This window comes from Passer domesticus, chromosome 14 (assembly GCF_036417665.1).
Source record: "Passer domesticus isolate bPasDom1 chromosome 14, bPasDom1.hap1, whole genome shotgun sequence".
NCBI classification, from domain to species: Eukaryota; Metazoa; Chordata; class Aves; order Passeriformes; family Passeridae; genus Passer; species Passer domesticus.
Window position 1 is genome coordinate 3,582,699 of NC_087487.1, and position 18,055 is coordinate 3,600,753.

Consider the following 18,055-nt stretch of genomic DNA (forward strand, 5'->3'; position numbering starts at 1 on the left):
GTCAGGACCAGGATGAGAGTCAGCAGCAAGGTTGGAAGGGATCGTGGGCTGGTGCCCATGTCCACACTTGGTAACCACAAATTTGGGCTCTCCAGCTCTGTTGTTTTCCCTCAGCAGAGTTTTAGAGGGTCTGGGACTAGAACTGGGTGCTCTAAAGGAATCTTTGCCTGCTTGAAACTGAAACTGAGGTCAGCACTTGCTGCGGATGTGATGAGTTTCCTCAGTCTGCTTCTCTTCTGAGGTAGCCCAGTGTCTAAAGATCACAAATGGTGAAGAGAGGATGTCTAAGCTGAGGAGCCACTCGCCCCTTGCTGCAGGTCCTTGCAAGGCAAGGCGAGGGGGTGGCTGGCCATGGCTGGCTTGTCTGATGAACCCCAAAGGAGGAGAAGGTCTCCACCTTGCCTTGGCCAGCCACAGAATCAGCCCATCAGCCATCCTCCTCCTGACACTGCTGTAATCTGCTTGCGTGGCAGAGCGGCCAAGGACCTTGGCTTCTCAGCAGCAGGGTTGCTTGGCTGGGCTTCCACTTGGCATGTTGGCTTGTTGGCTTTCCAAGCCCGGCTCTGGCTGTGGGATCTGGTTTCTGTGTGCAAAGAGAGCACAATGGCTGGATCAGGCTCTGAAGCAGATACTTGCATAGGGAAGAGGGATATCATCCAAGTGCCTGTGTCTGCAGGTGGTCACAGGGTAGTTCTGGAAGAAGAAGGATGTTGGTTTTCATGGGTGCCAGAGGGAGTCTGCTACTCGTTTGTCCTGTCCTGCTGGTTGAGCAGAAGCTCTTCTAGTGAGCCATCGGGTCCAGAGTCATTGACTGCATTAACATCTGAGCCATAGCCAAGAGGCATCCTCACCAGGCATGATTACAGAAGCCGTCGGGGAAGGAACTTGCCACAAGCTCTTTCAAGCAGGAGCAGAGATATCTCCTGCACAAGGATTTTTGGGTGTGATCTCTGTGACTACAGAGCTCCTTAGGGTTACATGGGTATGGGCATGCCAGGGCAGCAGAGCCCTGCGAGATCCTTGTCCTCTGATGGGATGTGGGACATGAACTGAAGGTGGCAGTCCTGAGCTTGAGGTTCTCCAGGAATGTAAATGTCTGTTGATACTTGCTCTCCCTTCCGTGTTGCCAACAGTATTCCTGACAGTGACCACATTTCTCTTTTTTCCCCGCAGATGGAATCTCCAGTCTCTACGCCCGCAGTGTTGCCCTTGCATCTTCTTGTCCCTGTGGTCAACAACGACATCTCGTCGCCGTGTGAGCAGATCATGGTACGCACCCGCTCGGTGGGGGTGAACACCTGCGATGTGGCCCTGGCCACCGAGCCCGAGTGCCTGGGCCCCTGCGAGCCCGGCACCAGCGTGAACCTGGAGGGCATCGTCTGGCAGGAGACGGAGGATGGTGAGTGTCACCGAGCTTCTTGCTCTCTGACAGCGTCACGGGGAGTTGCGGCAGTCCCTTCCTTCCCATGTCCCTGCTGTGTTGTTCTTTGGCATGTCCTCGGCTTTCCTGCCACCAGTTGGGTGGTCAGGACAGAGGAGCTGTGTGAAAGCAGTCCATAATCCATCCAGTAAAGGGAGTAATGGGCCAGTGCTTGCATCAGCCCTGTGTGTTGCGTTATCCCTTTGCCCAGACAGCAGGCGAAAATCTAAGCTGCCGTTTCTCTGCCCTTTGACAAGAGCTGACTTGTTCTGGAGGTGCCAGGGGAAAGGCCGTGCCAGCCGGCATGGGAATTCGACAGAGTTGACTTCATTTTTGCTTGGCAACCCACAGGTCTGTCACAAAAACACTCAAACCCTGGGAGGTGGCAGAAATCTCCTGCTGGATTAAAAAACCCCAATGGAGCTCTCAAAATTGACTCAGTGGGAGATCAGCCTCTCGTCTCTCTTGCCAAGCCAATCCAATCTTTTTTTTTCCACTGGAGCTCATCTCATCCGTGCACAGCTTGGTTTGCTTTCCCAGGTCCTTTGATGGGTTTTCGTTGCTCTTGGTGCTCTGCCAAAGAATGCAGGGATGAATAGGTGGCTCAGTGGCCCATGGCAAGTGCTGGAACTTGGCCTTCCCCCTAGCCTGAGTGGGATGCTGGAGGTTTCTGCCTTTGGAGGCACGGAGTGAGCTCCTTGTGTTTGTGTCTGGAAGCAGAAACAGTCCAGAAGCACAAAGGTGAGAGAGAGCAGTGGTGGTGGAGGCTGGTTGGGGGGTCATCTCAGCCAGGCATCCATGTGCTCCTCTTGGACATCTGCTCCCACTCTTCCATTGCTGTTCTGTCTGGAGAATGAAGCTGTTGGCCTTTATCCCAGCCACTCCTCACTGAGACTCTTTATTATTGGTGATGGAAGCTGAGCTGAAATCTCCGTTCCCATTATCGACTTCCAGCGAGGTTCTCTTCTTGTCCCATGCTTTGGGAAGGTGGGGGTGGAGCCAATTTGCCTTTTCTCTCTTCCTTCTGGCAAACTGGTTTTGAAACAGTGGTTGGCACAGGACCAAGTGCTGCAGTAGCTGCCAATGTGAGCACTGAAGTTATTCCCCTTGGAAGAAGTGTCTTGAGAAATAGCACCTGAGCTGTTTGGGAAGAGAGCAGTGGATGGACCATGCCAGGAAGACTGGGATGTCTAGCTTGGGATGGGGACCTCCACACTCTTCTCCTTTACCATCCATTCCATATGGAAAAAAAAAATCACCCTGATTGAGGCAGCTGGGAGCTCTAAGTGTGTTTTTCTGCTGCTCCAAAGCAGAAGCATGTCAGATGTAAAACCTGTGAGAAGAAACACAAAACAGGAGAGTTCGGGAACCCTGCTCTGCGCATCCCAGGGCCAGGGGATCTGCAGGGTGGATCTGCTCCAAAGAAACCTATGGAAGGTCTGCACTGATCTGCCACCTCCCCAGCACTGCGTGATCAGTGTCTGCAAGAGCCTGGTCACTTTGTAGGATACAACACCTTCAGCTGGGGAAACTGAGGCACAGCGGGTCTGGGTTTTGGGAGATACAGCAGCACAGAGGAGCATTGGCACCCTTCATTTGTGAGGCTCCCCCATCTCCCCAGCCCCATCAGCCTGCTGTCCTGGTGTGATTTCCCTCAACCCAAAAGCCCTGGAGCTGCAGAGTTCCCTGAAAATCCCAGGGCTGCTGGAGAGCCCCATGGGCAGCAGCAAAGCTGGGGAGAGCTTGGAACTTGTGTGGTGGTTTTGGGTGGAAATCAGGAGAGGGTCATGGTGGCCATGCCAGGGTGGATGAACTGAGCATCCCTGAGGCAGGGAGCACGGAAACATCCCTCCCTGCCAGTTCCTGGTTGAGAGGCCTTGCCATGGGAGCAGTTGCTGCTCTTTTCTCCTGCTCCTCACCCCACCATGGAGCTCCACACCTGTCTGCCTGTCTGTCCACATTACCCCTCACTTCCACAGCCACCATTTCTGAGCATGCCTTGGAGGTGTCCTGTGATTTCCCACATCCCAGATTTTTTTAGTCTGTGGTAATTCAGTGAACTCACACAGTGACGCTTCTCTGCCAGCTGCTGATGGTTGCCACTGTTGGGAGCAAGGATTTCACATCCAGTCCTGCACAAAAAAGGCGAGCCCTGATACTGCCTGTTTGGTCTTGGCTCCGGTCACACGGCATCTCTTGTCCTTGAGTGTAAAGGCAGGGGGGGAGCCATCCCTGTATTTTGCCTGGCATCTCTCCCCTGCCTTCCCCTTGTTAAAGACGGAGTCGAGGGTGATGCTGGATCTGGCTGTCAGAAGCTGGAGCTTGTGAAATGTTCAGGGATGCAGCAACCATCTCCCCTTGCCCAAAGGATACAGAGGAGAAAGCTACACCAAGGGCATGTCTGCAAAGTCAGAAGAGCTGCTTCCAGCATCTGGAGACTCTCCTCAATATCTCCAGAGGGATTAATTTCTCCCCTTGCTCCTTGGGATGGAGCAGCCTCATTGGACTGCATGGAAGGACCCCAGAGCAGTGGAGCAGCTCTTGGCTTGCATCAAGTTTAGAATGACGGAACTTAGGAATGGTTTAGTTTGAAAGGCACTTTAAAGCCCAGTTCATTCATCCCCTGCCGTGGTCAGGGACACCTTCCACTAGCCCAGGTTGCCCAAAGTCCCATCCAACCTGGCCTTGAACACTTTTAGGGATGGGGCAGCCAGAGCTTCTCTGGGAAACTTGTTCCAGGGCCTCACTACCCTGCCAGGAAGGAATTTTTTTCCTAATATCCAATCTAAATCTCCCCTCTTTCAGCTAAAGCCATTACTCTTTGGCCTGTCACTTCTTTGGCCTTGCAGAAAGTCCCTCTTCAGCCTTCTTTTAGAGATCCCTTCAGGCACTGGGCTCTTAAGATCTCCCTGAAGCCAGCCTGCTCCTCTCCATGCGAGTCTGCAAAATCATGGAGAAAAGCTTCTAAAGCCAAAGCCAAAGCCTGGCAATGCTTGGAAAGATAAGTTGGACAAGAAGGACCTGTCCATCTGAGATGGGAGCATGAAGCTCTAGGGAACCTGATGATGTCCTTCTTCTCTGAACCAACTTTGTCCTCATCTCCCACTAGAAAATCTGCCATGAGTCCATGAGCCCTGCTAAAGGTATCCCAGAGGGCTCCCAACCATCTGGTTCCGGGCTTTTGGTCCCCCTTCTCCTCCACCATTCCAGGTTGGTGTTGGCCCAAGGACTGGTCTAGCTGGTAGTGACACTGTTATTCGTGCTCTCCTGTGGCCATGCTGGTGACACTGTCCCTTTGCTGAGCCTGGCTTGCACAGGGATGTGTTTTATCAGGACACTTTGAGTGGGGAGCAGCTGTCTTGGGAGCTCCCCTGGTGCTGTTATGTGTAATTCTGATCCTCAGGAACTGAGGAACAGATTAAGTGATCGATCACACCAGGAAGCATTGCTCTCTTGGCTGCCTCAGGAGCTGCCAGGTCTCCTCCATCCCCCTCGGTGAAGCTGGTGTCACCTGGCTTGGGCTGTGTCACCTTGTCACCTTCCCACGGTGCCACACCAGTGCTGATTGCAGCAAAACAAGCACAAACCCTCTGAGCCATGAGGATCATGGTGTGTCAGCACCTGGAAAACATCAGCACACTGTACATCCCTTCCTCTAGTTCCTGCTGTGATGTTAGTGCCAGGTTACTCATGGCCCAGATTTCTGTACTCCAGACATTTGGATTGTCTTTTTGCAAACTTCTTGTGAGGGTATGATAGAGCACAAGCCTGCCCAGGGTTGGCACATGCCAGTGGATGTGTCCTTGCTTGGAGCAGGAGGGAAATGCAATAGATAGGGATAGAATGGGGAAGATAGGAGGGTGAGAGCAAAGACTTCTCAAATACAATGGATAGTGGCTTAGACGCTTCCTCTGCCAGCTCCCCTGGGAACCATGAGGTCTCATCAGGTCTCATGGACTTACACACCTTGAACTTCTCTTACAGCTGGTTCTTCCTTCTCCCTGTCTTTGCCTCCTCCATCTCAGGTGGTGTGGCTGGAGCCGGTGTTGCTGGTGAAGATCAAGGCAAACAAGTCATTGAGCCCCTTAGCTTGGGCTGCCCCAACTGCAGGCTTTCGTTTGTGTGTTTGAGTTTCTCCAAGAGTTCCTTGTTAATGCATCAGGCCTCCTGGCATTTCCACCTGAATTCTCTTTGTTGGGATGCATTGCTCCTGAATTAAGGAATGATCCTTGGATGTCGCCCAGCTTCCTTGGGTTCCACTCCCCTCCAGCACTCTGTCAAACGGGTCTCTGAAGAGCCCATAGTCTTCTCTCCTGAAGTCCAGGGCAGTGATCCTTCTGTGTGCTGCAGTCCCTGGAAAGCAGTTGGATGGCCAGGGACAGTCATGCACCATCTGAGCATCCATCCCTGCATGGTGTGATGGGATGATCCCATCTCCCACTGGCCCTGCCAGGGAAACCATGTTGCCTGTCAAGGTTTGACAGAGGGAACTTCTCTGAGAAGACACCAGAAACCTCCCCCATGTTGGACAAGGTCAGTTAAGGCAGAGCCTGTCAGCAATGGGGGCAGGATAATGTATTTAGGAAGGGGAGAAAAAGCAGCCCCCATTCCCCATCCCCCTGTGCTGTTTGGGGGCAGAAATCTAGAAATCAGGAGTAAAGTTGAGCCTGGGAGGAAGCCGGGAGAAAGTATTTTAAAGTTTGGTTTTATTTCTCATTACCCTACTCTGATTTAATTTGTAATAAATTAAATTAGTTTCCCCAGGGCGAGTCTCTTTTGCCTGTGATGGTAATTGATGAGTGATCTCTCCTCACTGGGGGAGGTGACAATTATGCTGGACAGCCCCGTGATGTCCCCTGTCTCCTGGCAGGAGCATGGTGGCCATGAACAGCTTTGGTGTTGTGTCCCAAAGCCTGGGCACTACAGGTCAGGTGGGATCTCTGACATGGGCAGGGCTTAGTGAAAAGCTGGAGTGTCCTGAAAGTAATGCAGCTGGAGGGGAAATGACAAAGATAATGTTAAAGATGATGCAGCTGGGGAAGAAATTCATGGAAGAAGGGGCATCCCAAAGCCAGGACATCCTGCAAGTGATGCAGATGGAGGAGGAGTTCATGGAGATGTTCTTGGTTGGGCTTAGGGGATTCATTGAAAAGAGGGGAAATGTGCCCCAGTAGAATGGCTCCTGGTGCCCACAGCACCTTGTCCTCCATCCCACATAATCCCAGGATTTTCTCATACACTGCCTTCCTGAATTCCACTTTGCACCGTCACCAACCCTTAATTTTTCCAGCCAGGATACAACTCTGATATGAGCACTTGGTGAGCAGGATGCTGAGTGATTTACACCCAGATTTGGGTGATATTGATTCCTTAAGAGCTTGAGAGATGTCACCTTCCCATGAAACCAGATGGGATAGGAGTTACCCAAGTGGGATTCCTTCTGTTCAAGAGCATTGGTGTTCTTGGAGATGTGAAAACATTGCTTCCTCACTGCTGCCCTTGTCATGCCTGCTCATCATCCTGCCGTGGGAGGGGGACACAGTGGGTGAAAAATGCTGCTTAGGATCTATCCTGGGGTTTAAATTGTCCTGGGTTATTGTTGGAGGATTAGGAGGGGATTTGGTGTGATTGGTTGCAGCGGGTTAAATATAGGCTGGTGTGTGTTGGAAGTCTGGCATTCCAACAGGGAAGGAGACATGGTGCCAGCTCGTTTTGCCCCTTCCTCTTTTCATCTCTCTCTTGTGACTGTGGTGGTCGGGATGAAAAATGCCAGCACTTCTTTCTAATATCACACACTGGCCCCAGGATGCAAAAGAGACTGCAAGTGGTTTGCCATGCAATTAACTTCCAGTGGCTCACGTGGTCTTCTCTGCCTTCAGAGGGATTGAACTGGCAGGGAGAGCAGAGGGACTGGGAGGAATGGGGCCTGGGTTAGTGCTGCATGTTCCTCAGTGGCTCCCAGGTCCTTGGGCAGCTCCTGGGAGGATCCCACAGCAGCTCTTCAGAGGTGTCCTGGGAATGGTGGGGTTGGGTTGGGGTGCAGGATGCAGCCAGGAGCTTCTTTGGATTTTAAGGAAAGGGGGACAGGCTCCTGCCTGCCAGAAACTGCTGCATTAGGAGGAGCAGAGGGCCATATTCCATGTGCCCTCTTTGGGATGCCTGGAACCAGCATCCCACTGTTGCCACTGATATTTCCATGCATGGGGCTGTGGGTTCCCAGCATTGGTTTCTCCCTCAGGTTGTCTCCATAATCACAGCCTGGCCATGTCTTTGTTGAGGCAGGTCCTCAGCACCTTCCTCTGAAGGCAGAACCCAGCATCTCTTGCTCACTGGGATGAGCCAGTTGTGGCTCTTGGCCACGTGCTGGCACCGTGTGTTCCCATGATCTGCTCGCAACATTTTCCAGGAGGAAAAGGAGAAAGAGAAGGTCTGCATTTCATTTCTCTTTCTGAAGGAGCCCCACGTGTCAGGCCTTGGCTCCATGTATTATCCATGCCGAAGCCTGCAGCTGGCTGCTGGCATAGCACAACGGGGGATGTGGGCTGAGATTTATAAACATGCTTCAGGCGCAGCTGCTCCGGGCTCCCTCGGCTCCATCCATCTCCCAGGGCCATATATCTTGCTGCACTCATCAACCCTTGCAAACCCGTTCCTGAGTTTTACCTTGCTTGGATAAATGTGCCTGGCACAACAGACTGTGCTGCAGTTGTGTGGAAATCAGAGTGATCCATGGCAAGGAGGAGACACACAATGCTGAAGGGTGCTGTGGGAGACCCCTCTGCCTCCCAGAAGAGGTGCTGAGGGTCACAGTGTGGGTGTGAGCCAGGCAGTTCCTCTTCTGAATTAGTGTGGAAAAGCTGAAACTCCAAGGTTTTCTGAATGCCCAGTGACTTTGCTTCATGATGGGAGGAGGTGGCCCCATGGATGGTTCTCCAGATGGAAATTCAGGGCAGAGGGATTTCCTTGGAGGTGCTGAAGCAAAGTGGCCCAGGGCAGTGGAGGGTTATTCTGCCAGGATTGGGTTTTCCTGCGAGGGACAGTCGCCTGAGCAGGAATGCTGGGCTCAGCTTGCCATCTAGTGGCAGCAGCAGCTTTTTCTGGAGGGTCATGAGGTTCAAGGCCATGCTGGTTCATGCAGACCCATGCTGGGTCCACAGCTCCACTCTAGGGTCCACAGCCTTGCTACGAGCTTTCTGCATTTCCCCCAGGGTCTTCCCAGCTCTTTCTCTCTGGAGATCACATTCCCTATCCTACCTGAGCACACATGGAGCCAATGTTGATCTTCAGGTCCCCTCTGAAGGGCTGAAATCCCATAGCCCTTTGGAGGTCACTGGTTTTAATGTCCCATGAAAGTAGGGAACAGGAAGAGAGGTTAGGTGAGACATGCCAAGGGAAGGGATGAGCTGGGAGTTTCCAACTCCCATCTTGGTGCCCCTCCAGTCTTGGAGCCCAATGTTTCACCTCTTCTGAGAGCCCATGACCACTTGTCCATTCTCCTTCAAATCTAGAGCTAATCTCTTCCTCCTGCCTGTCTGGAGGGGCAGGTTCCTGGCACCTTGGGATCACACCTGGCCCCATCTGACCCTTTCTCCTCACCTTGCAGGGATGCTGGTGGTCAACGTCACCTGGAGGAACAAGACATACGTGGGGACACTGCTGGACTGCACGCAGCATGACTGGGCGCCTCCCCGGTAAGTGGGTGGGGGGCTCTGATGGGCTCCTGGTGCTGAGGGCAGATCTGGCCCTGTATGACCCCCATGGAGCCTGGCACACTGCCCTGTGCCCATGGGGCTGCCACAGAGGTTGGCATCTCCGCCTTGCCCAACCCAGCTGCTCCCATGACTCTTTGCCCCTGCAGTCACACGTCCCTTGCCCTGGGGACTGGAGATGGTTTAGCACAGCCCAGGGGACCTCTCTGTTTCCTCCTTATGGGTCAGTGGGGAGAGAAATCTATGGGATTGGTAGCGAGGGGAGTAAGGGGCTCCCCACTGTGCCTTGGGGACAGCACAGCCCAGCAGGGCCACCTCTCTGTTAAAACCTCTGTGTCCTCCTCCCTGTAGGTTCTGTGACTCTCCCACCAGTGACCTGGAGATGCGCAACGGCCGGGGCAGGGGCAAGCGCATGCGCCCCAACAGCAACACGCCAGTCAACGAGACGGCCGCGGCCTCGGACAGCAAGGGCACCAGCAACAGCAGCAAGACCCGGGCGGGAGCCAACAGCAAGGGCCGCCGGGGCAGCCAGAACTCCTCGGACCACCGCACCCCGCCTGGCGGCACCGCCGAGGACGTGAAGGCCAGCCCCTCCTCCGTCACCAAGCGGAAGAGCAAACCCCTCTCCGACATGGATCTGAACTCCAGCTCCGAGGACTCCAAGGGCAGCAAGCGCATCCGCACAAACTCAATGGGCTCGGCCACGGTGCCGCCTGCCACGGTCAAGGTGGAGCCAGCTGTCCTGGAGCGCAACTGCCCTTCTCCCATCCTCATCGACTGTCCCCACCCCAACTGTAACAAGAAGTACAAGCATATCAATGGGCTGAAGTACCACCAGGCCCACGCACACACGGATGATGACAGCAAGCTGGAGGCGGATGTGGACAGCGAGTATGGCGAGGAGCCCTCCCTGCATGCCGACATCGGGAGCTGCAACGGTGCTGCTGGGACACAGAAGGGCTCCCTCTCACCTGCTCGCTCGGCCACCCCCAAGGTGCGTTTGATGGAGCCACACAGCCCCTCCCCATCCAGCAAGTTCAGCGCCAAGGTCCCCTGCAAGAAGAAGGTGGGTGGGGAAGGGGACACAGACCTGGGTGCTCTGTCTAATGATGGCTCTGAGGATGGTCCTTCGGTGGCCGATGAGACGAGTAACGATGACTTTGACTCTCTGGAGAAGCGATGCATTGATAAGGACAAGTCAAAGAAGTCCTCTGGTGCTAAACAGGAGAAGGTTCCTTCCAAAAGCTTGAAGTCCGCCAGACCCATTGCACCAGCTATCCCCCCGCAGCCAATTTACACTTTCCAGACTGCCACACTGACCACAGCCAGCCCCGGCTCCTCCGCTGGCCTCGCCACAACTGTGGTCCAGACCATGCCCAACAGCCCCCAGCTCAAACCCATCCAGCCCAAGCCAACAGTGATGGGAGAGCCCTTCGCTGTCAATCCTGCCCTCACCCCTTCCAAGGAGAAGAAGAAGAAAGACAAGAAGAAGAAAGAGCCCAAAGAGGTGGAAAACCCTTTGACTCCTGGCAAAGCCTGCAGAGCGGAGGAAGGTAAGAGCCCTTTCCGGGGGGAATCCAGTGAGCTGGGGATGAAAGGCGAGGGGCTGCTGAACGGTTCATCTGACCCCCACCAGAGCCGGCTCGCCAGCATCAAGGCCGAGGCAGATAAAATCTACAGCTTCACTGACAACGCACCCAGTCCCTCCATCGGTGGGGCCAGCAGGCTGGAGAACACCAACCCAGCCCAGCCCCTGACCCCACTGCACGTTGTCACCCAGAATGGGGCAGAGGCCAGCTCGGTGAAGACCAACAGCCCGGCCTATTCGGACATCTCTGATGCTGGGGAGGATGGGGAGGGCAAGCTGGAGAGCGTGAAGGCAAAGGATCCAGAGCAGCTGGTCAAGGAAGGCGCCAAAAAAGCTCTTTTCCCACCACAACCACAGAGCAAAGAGTCTCCCTTCTACCAAGGCTTTGAAACCTACTATTCCCCTGGCTACCCCCAGGCTAGCCCAGGACCCCTGAACCCCGGCGGGCAGTCTGCGGCCGAGACACAGACCTTGAAGCTGAAGAAGGACGAGGAGCAGGAGAACCCGGAGGTGAAGGTGAAGAGTGAAGGCTGTGAAGAGAAGAAGGCAGAGCTCGGCAGTGGCTCCAGCCAGCAGCCCTCAGTCATCCAGCAGCGCCCCAACATGTACATGCAGTCCCTTTACTACAACCAGTACGCCTACGTGCCGCCCTACGGCTACAGCGAGCAGGGCTACCATGCCCACCTGCTGAGCACCAACCCTGCCTACCGCCAGCAGTACGAGGAGCAGCAGAAGCAGCGGCAGAGCCTGGAGCAGCAGCAGCAGCGAGGGCTGGAGAAGAAGGCGGAGCTGGGCTTGAAAGAGAGAGAGGCAGCACTCAAAGAAGAATGGAAGCAGAAGCCACCCATGCCCCCAACGCTGACCAAAGCCCCAAGCCTCACGGACCTCGTCAAGTCGGGGCTGAGCAAGCCCAAGGAGCAGGGAGGTCCTGATATGGCCAAATCGGTCATCATCCCCAAGCTGGAGGACTCGTCCAAGCTGTCCAGCAGCCAGGTCGCCGAGGGGCTCAAGGTGAAGCTGGGTGAGGCTGGTCACCTAGGGAAGGAGACGGCTGAGACGAAGGCTGGCTCCGAGTGTGGCCGGCAAGCGGAGGTGGACCCTGTTCTCTGGTACAGACAGGTAATGCCCTGCCCTGTCTGCCAGCCCAGCCTTGGGTTTGCTCCTGCAGGAAGCTGCTCACTGGGCTTTGCAGGGGCCATCACCTCAGAGAACATGTGTTGTCCTCTGCTTGTGGTGGGACTCCGTGAGAGAAAAAGGGTGGGGCTGTGAGGCCACAGATGAGCTAGGGAGAGCCCATGGAAGGGAAGTGGGGTTTGCTGGTCTCCTCCAAACCCAGCATGGATTTGGGACAGGTGGGACTGCGGGGAGGCAGCTGCTCTGGTGATTGGCTGTTCTTGTGGGAAGTGGAGACCGCAGGTGGGCCAAGGAGAGCCCGGGGAAGGGGAATGGGGTTTGCCAGTCTCCTCCAAACGCAGACTGGTTTTGGGACAGGCAGGACCAGGGGGAGGCAGCTGTTCTGATGGCTGGCTGTTCTTGCAGGAAGCTGAACCCCGGATGTGGACCTATGTGTACCCAGCAAAGTACTCAGACATCAAGACAGAGGATGAGCGGTGGAAAGAGGAGCGGGACCGAAAGTTGAAGGAAGAAAGAAATCGAAGCAAAGAAGCCTCGTCCAAGGAGGACGGGAAGGAGAGCACCAGCTCCGAGTGCAAGCTGACCCCCACCGAGGAGGCTCGCATGGTGGGGAAGGACCCCAGGCCCAGTGTCCACGTCCCTGTGTCCTCACCCCTCACGCAGCATCAGTCCTACATCCCGTACATGCACGGCTACTCCTACAGCCAGTCGTATGACCCCAACCACCCCAGCTACCGTGCCATGCCCACCGTCATGATGCAGAATTACCCAGGTAGGGAGCCGGGGGCTTCAAGGGGTGTCCATTCCCAGCTGTCCCTGCTCTCAGGGTGGGGGGTGGCCGTGGGACATCCTCTCACACACATACAGAGCCACATGCTCCCACTGTGCTGCTGGAATACTCCGGGTGCCCTGACTGCTCTTGTTCCCCCAGGATCATACCTACCCTCCAGCTATTCCTTCTCTCCGTATGGGAGCAAGGCGTCCGGCAGCGATGACAGTGACAAGTCCCGAGCCAGCCCCAGCGTGAGCTGTAAATCCAGCTCGGAGTCCAAGGCCCTGGACATCCTGCAGCAGCATGCCAGCCACTACAAGAGCAAATCCCCCACGGTGAGCATCAGCAGGGCGCTGGCTTCGCCCAGCTCTGTGGGATAGTCCCTAGATCCTATAATGAGGTGGGATCAGGTCCGTTTGTCATGTGGATTTGCTGTTTCTGCTTGCTGTGGGGGACCTGCAGCCATGGATTCCAACATTACAAAACCTGTGCCCCAGCACTGGGGCATCACCAGGCCCTGCAGCAACCAGGTGACACTTGTCCTCAGCCCTGGAGCTGGCAGGTGGGATGTGGGGGCTGTCTCCATCCCGTGGCTCCTCCTGGGCTGAGCTGGGAGACAGAGCTTGGACACAGTGAGGAAAGAGTGGTCCTGTGTCCTCCACATGGCTTTTGGCCATCCCACCCCACTTTGGGTGGGAACCTTTTGGGCAAAGGCAGAGGGAACGTCGCAGTATGTGCCCCAGGGTTGCTGGTCATGTCCCTCAGCACGTGTCTGCTCTCTCCTCTCCAGATAAGCGAGAAGACGTCTCAGGAGCGGGAGCGCAGCGGCTGTGGGGTGGTGGGGGGCGGCGGCAGCTGCAGCAGCGTCGGGGGAGCGGGCGCAGGGGAGAGGAGCGGCGACCGGCCCCGCACGTCGCCCTCGCAGCGCCTGCTCTCCACACACCACCACCACCACCACCTCGGGTACTCGCTGCTGCCAGCGCAGTACAACCTGCCCTATGCAACAGGTGAGAGTGGGGCCGGGCTGGGGGGGAGCTGCACCTGCCCTTGGGCCACGGGACCCTCACACTGTCCCCGAGGGCCCTGTCTGCCAGCTGCTGACACCTCTTCTCCCTGGCAGGTCTCTCCTCCACAGCCATCGTGGCCAGCCAGCAAGGCTCCGCTCCCTCCCTGTACCCGCCTCCCCGGAGGTGAGAACGGTAAGGCTCCGCTCCTGCCGCAGCTCCACGGCCGGGCTGGGCGCTCACGGGATGCCCTCGAGGCTTTAGGGTTTGCCCATGGCTGTTGGGGCTCGCGGGAGCTGACTTGCCCTTGGGTCGTGGCAGGATGTGACACACCGGGATGCCTGGGCTGTACAAGACGTGTGACTGGCTCACATGGAGAAGTGCTGGAGACTCCTTTAGACATCAGTTGAATGGTGTTAATTGTACTGCTTGACGTTCCTGCCGTGATCTGAGGCAGACTCTGTCTTCTCCCCTCGTCGGACACACACTGACTCCCCGCCCCACCCCTCTTTGGGGAGTGGGTGAGCTGGTACCTGCGGATATATTTATTCTACTGAGCACCAGCACTTGGGGTGGAGGCGACTCACCTGCCTGGTGCATATGAAGAGGAAACAGAAGCACTGAGGTTTCTTGATGAATTTGGGACCCTGCCGTGTCTCTGTGAGCTGCTGCTTCACGATAGGACTGGGGGCAGGCGGGGACTTGGAACATGGGGCCGAGCCTGCCGTGTGGCCACAGTCTCAGGAAAGGAAGGAAGGACTGGCTCACAGAGCCTTGGCGGGTGTCAGGGGCTGGTGTGAGCCAGGCGGGTGGGTGGCAGCCTGGCTGGAGGCAGCTGTGGGGCTCTCCCAGTCCCTCATCTGGTCCTGCACCCCACAGCACCCACAACTCTGTGCCTGGGGGCAGGAGCCACCAGCACGTGGCCAATGGCCAGAGTGGGGCTGGGGAAGCTCTTGGCCCCAGCAAAGCAGCCTCTGCCCTTGGGGGCTGGGGCTCCGTGGGGCTGGGGGCAGCAGGGGACAGAGCTGGGGGCTGTGTCTGTCACCCCACAGGCTGCCAGGGCCCCCCAGGCTGTGCACGGTCCAGACCTGCCTGAAGCTCCTGCCTGTGGCTTTTGCTTTGGTTTCGGAGCTGCAGCTCTGCAAATCCCAGCCTTTTCTCTGCCCCACTGTCACGGCAAGTGCCCCCCAAACCCTGGGGCAGCACATCCTGCTGTGGGGGGCTGTGGCTCCCCTTTTCATCCACCTTTTGCTTTTAGGGCAGCTTCCCCAGGCCGCAGGCAGGGCGCAGCAAGAAACAAGCACACTTAGGTTCTGCTGGAGGCATGTGGGGCCATGCCGGTCCCCGCTCCAGCCTCGTGCCAGGGCTGGGGGCACCAGGCCCTGGAGGAAGATGGTCCCCACTCCTGGCTGCTCCCAGCTCTGAGGACAGGGGCTTTCTGGTCCTCTGCCCCCAGCCCCAGAGCGGCTCTCCCCAGGCCGACACTCTACCTCGGCCCCGCAGCGGCCGGGCCGCCCCTGCTGTGTCCCCGCCTCTCCTGCTGCCCGGCCGGGGGACATGGGGGCCATCGGTCTCAGTTGTGTGTGTCCGTGTCGCACCCGGCCCCGAGGGCCGCTGTACGGGGATGCTCTGCCTGCTGGGCTCTGTACATACTGTAAAAAGCAATTGTTTGAAAGCTGTTGTTTTGGGTTTTGTTTTCTTTCCCCGTTTCTTCCCCATCCCGCTGTACCCAGTTGGAAAGGTGCTGGCTGCTCTCGGCCCGGTTCAGGTGCCGGCGGCACAGTGGCCCCAGCCTGCTCTTGTTGTCTGACTCATTTTTCTTCCACTCTTTGTTGTGTTTGGAAGGAGACGGGGCCGCGTGGCCCGGCACACTCCGCAGGGACAAGGTGGGTTGATGGGCCCACCCCGCACCCGTCACAGAGCCACACACAGCCACAGGACTGGGGACTGGCGGGGTCGGGGTGCTTTGGAGAGCCCCACATCCCACCCGTGGAGGAGCGTCCCGCTGGCTGCTCCTACCTCCAGCCTCGGCCGGCCCGGCCCAGCCGGGCTCCCAGCACGGCCGGGGCCCACCGCGGCTCCAGCGGCGCAGAGGAAGTGCCTGGGGGTGTTGGGGGGTGCCGCAGTCGGAGGGGCTCGGGGGCTGCTCCCCACCTTCCCACTTGGGTCCCAGTTGAGTCTCCCTTTAGGTGTTAAATGAAACAACAGTTTATGCAGAATAGGTTTGAGGTTTGACATTTTCCGGGGTCTCTGGGCCAGCTGCTGCCCACGGGGCCACCCCCAGCCCCGGTGTCAGACCGTTGGTGTTTATAGCTCGTTTCCATTGGCGTTGCTGTGTTGGGTTTCATTTCAGTCTTCCTGACTCTGCCCTTCTGTAAAGTGTACATTATTACCAAGTTCCTTGTTTTTTTATATATATATATATATAAATATATATATATACAAACTGTACTCTTCTTGCCTTTGTACATTTAGGCAAGGAGGGAGAATAAATCTTTTTAAGAGACAATCACAAACCTGTGAGGGTGGCTTTTTCTTGCTGTTCCCCCAAGTCTGGTCCTTTATCCCTAAAGAGTGTGGCCAGTTATTTTTGGGGGTGGGCCAGGGGGTTTCCCCATATTGGGCATCTGAGAAGGCTCCTGGTGCTCATTGACCCCCTGGATCCACCTCTGCCCCAGCACTCGTGGCTCTGGTGGGTGCTGCAGCTGAGCTCAGACCTGGTAATTGGAGGCAGAACCCCCAGGGCTGAACCCCTGGGCACCAAGGCCCTGCCTCAGGGTACAGGAGGTGCTGGGGGCACAGGGCAGGCACAAGGTGGGGTTTGGCTCCTCCAGCTTTGCCATGGAGGTGATCCGTGTGAGGGGCAGCACCCAGGGGCATCAGAGCCACCTTGCAGATTTTTCAGAGGGTGTTTTGGAAGGTATTTGGCGATCTGAGAAATGCATATTAGCCCTCCTTTACTTGAGGAGGGCAGGAGAGGATTTGAAATTGTCAGAGAAGCCACATGCAGTGGCACAGCCTTGTATTTCCAGCACAACAAAGAGCTCAGATCAGTCTCACTCCAGCTCCTGTGACCAGAATCCATGTTCCAGTCAGTTTTACCAGTCAGAAGCAAAGTGGTTCCCATCCCATCAGCTGGGATGTGCCAGCCTGGGGCACCATGGGGTGGCAGCCAGCCCCTGGCACATGCAGGGACACCCAGGAGGCACCCCCCAGTCCCCAGACAGAGTCAGGGCAGCTCCAGCTACAAGAAGGGATAAAACTGCAGCCTTCTGCAGCCAGCAGCAGCACTCAGCAGTTCAGCCAGGGAACACCCATTCCCCAAGGGCTCCTCTTTCAGAGGACAGCCTGGTTGATTTTAAACTAGGTAGATTTTAAACTGGTAAAGGCTCTAATGCCCTGCTGGAGGGAGCAGAGCTCCTTTCCCTCTTGGTTTCATGGAGGTGAAGGAGGGCAAAAGAGACCCAAATTTATGATTATTTATTCACACACACTCATATGCCAGCCCCCCTCTCCCTAGCCAAGCACACAAGGTGGATATGGAATGACTCGGGTCCAGCTTCCCAACAGAATCATCCATGAAGGGCAAGAGCACAACAGGAACAATCCCACAAGGAGCCAGGCCAGGAAGAGCTGAGGGCAAGGCCCTGGGGCACATCCCCCTTCCCTGGGGCCTGCCAGACAGAGCCAGCCAGGATACAGGGACAGTGCCAAAGGACAGGGACAGGGCTGGGCTGAGCCATGACCCACTGCTAGCACCATGGCCCCTTCCTGGAAAAGCCCCTGGATGGGGGGAATATCCCAGCACCTGCCCCCATACAACCCTTCTGTTTGGATACAGCCATTGGTGGCATCTCATGCCTTGAGCTTATCCCTGTGGGAAGATGAGTAGGAGCAGAGGTGAGGGCTTGGGGTTGTTCCAGACCCATCCTAGGGAGGATGGTAAAGGCAGGAGCTTTTCTTGGCTCTTTGGACCATCCCAACCATCATGGTGCAGGTCAGGAAACTGCTCCTCCCAAATAAGCAGCCCCAGATGTGTGAAGTCATCTGAATGCCCCTTTTATTGAATGCTGTGATAGTGTAGTGGGAACATGGAACAGGGTTAAGACTGCATAAAACAAAAGCTGGAAGAGCAAGAAGTTTCAAAAAAAAAAAGGGGAAAAAAAGGTTAGACCAGTTAAACCAGCAATGGAGTGGAGATGTATGGGGGGTTTAATGTAGTGTTAAAGGATAAACTTGAGTGTCTCCTGCACGTGCCCCACACCAAGCCAGGCTGTTTGTAAGGTCTTGAGTGGGGAATGAAGGGGTCGTGTCCCAGCTGAGCCCACGCTGGGCGGGCAGGAGGCACCAGTGGGGTTCAGAGGAGTCCCGAAGGTGGTACCGACCCCGGGGCTCCCACACCATGCAGCTGCATGGGAAGAGCTCCTA

General features: G+C 56.2%; 1 protein-coding gene across 5 annotated transcripts in view; it reads left to right on the forward strand.

Annotated features, from left to right (window-relative positions):
• ZNF609 (zinc finger protein 609) overlaps window positions 1-16,143 on the forward strand; it is a 65,618-nt gene extending 49,475 nt beyond the window's left edge. For 3 of the 5 annotated variants that reach the window (XM_064389414.1, XM_064389413.1, XM_064389415.1), the window contains exons 3-10: window positions 1,174-1,399; window positions 9,024-9,111; window positions 9,481-11,836; window positions 12,257-12,623; window positions 12,783-12,958; window positions 13,414-13,630; window positions 13,744-13,813; window positions 13,949-16,143. In XM_064389414.1, the coding sequence (XP_064245484.1) occupies window positions 1,174-1,399; window positions 9,024-9,111; window positions 9,481-11,836; window positions 12,257-12,623; window positions 12,783-12,958; window positions 13,414-13,630; window positions 13,744-13,813; window positions 13,949-13,955 (3,507 nt within the window). In that variant the 3' untranslated portion in view covers window positions 13,956-16,143. Of the gene's footprint in view, window positions 1-1,173; window positions 1,400-9,023; window positions 9,112-9,480; window positions 11,837-12,256; window positions 12,624-12,782; window positions 12,959-13,413; window positions 13,631-13,743 lie in introns of all 5 variants that reach the window. The other 2 variants (XM_064389417.1, XM_064389416.1) reach the window with 2 other exon arrangements.
• Window positions 16,144-18,055: the final 1,912 nt, after the last annotated feature.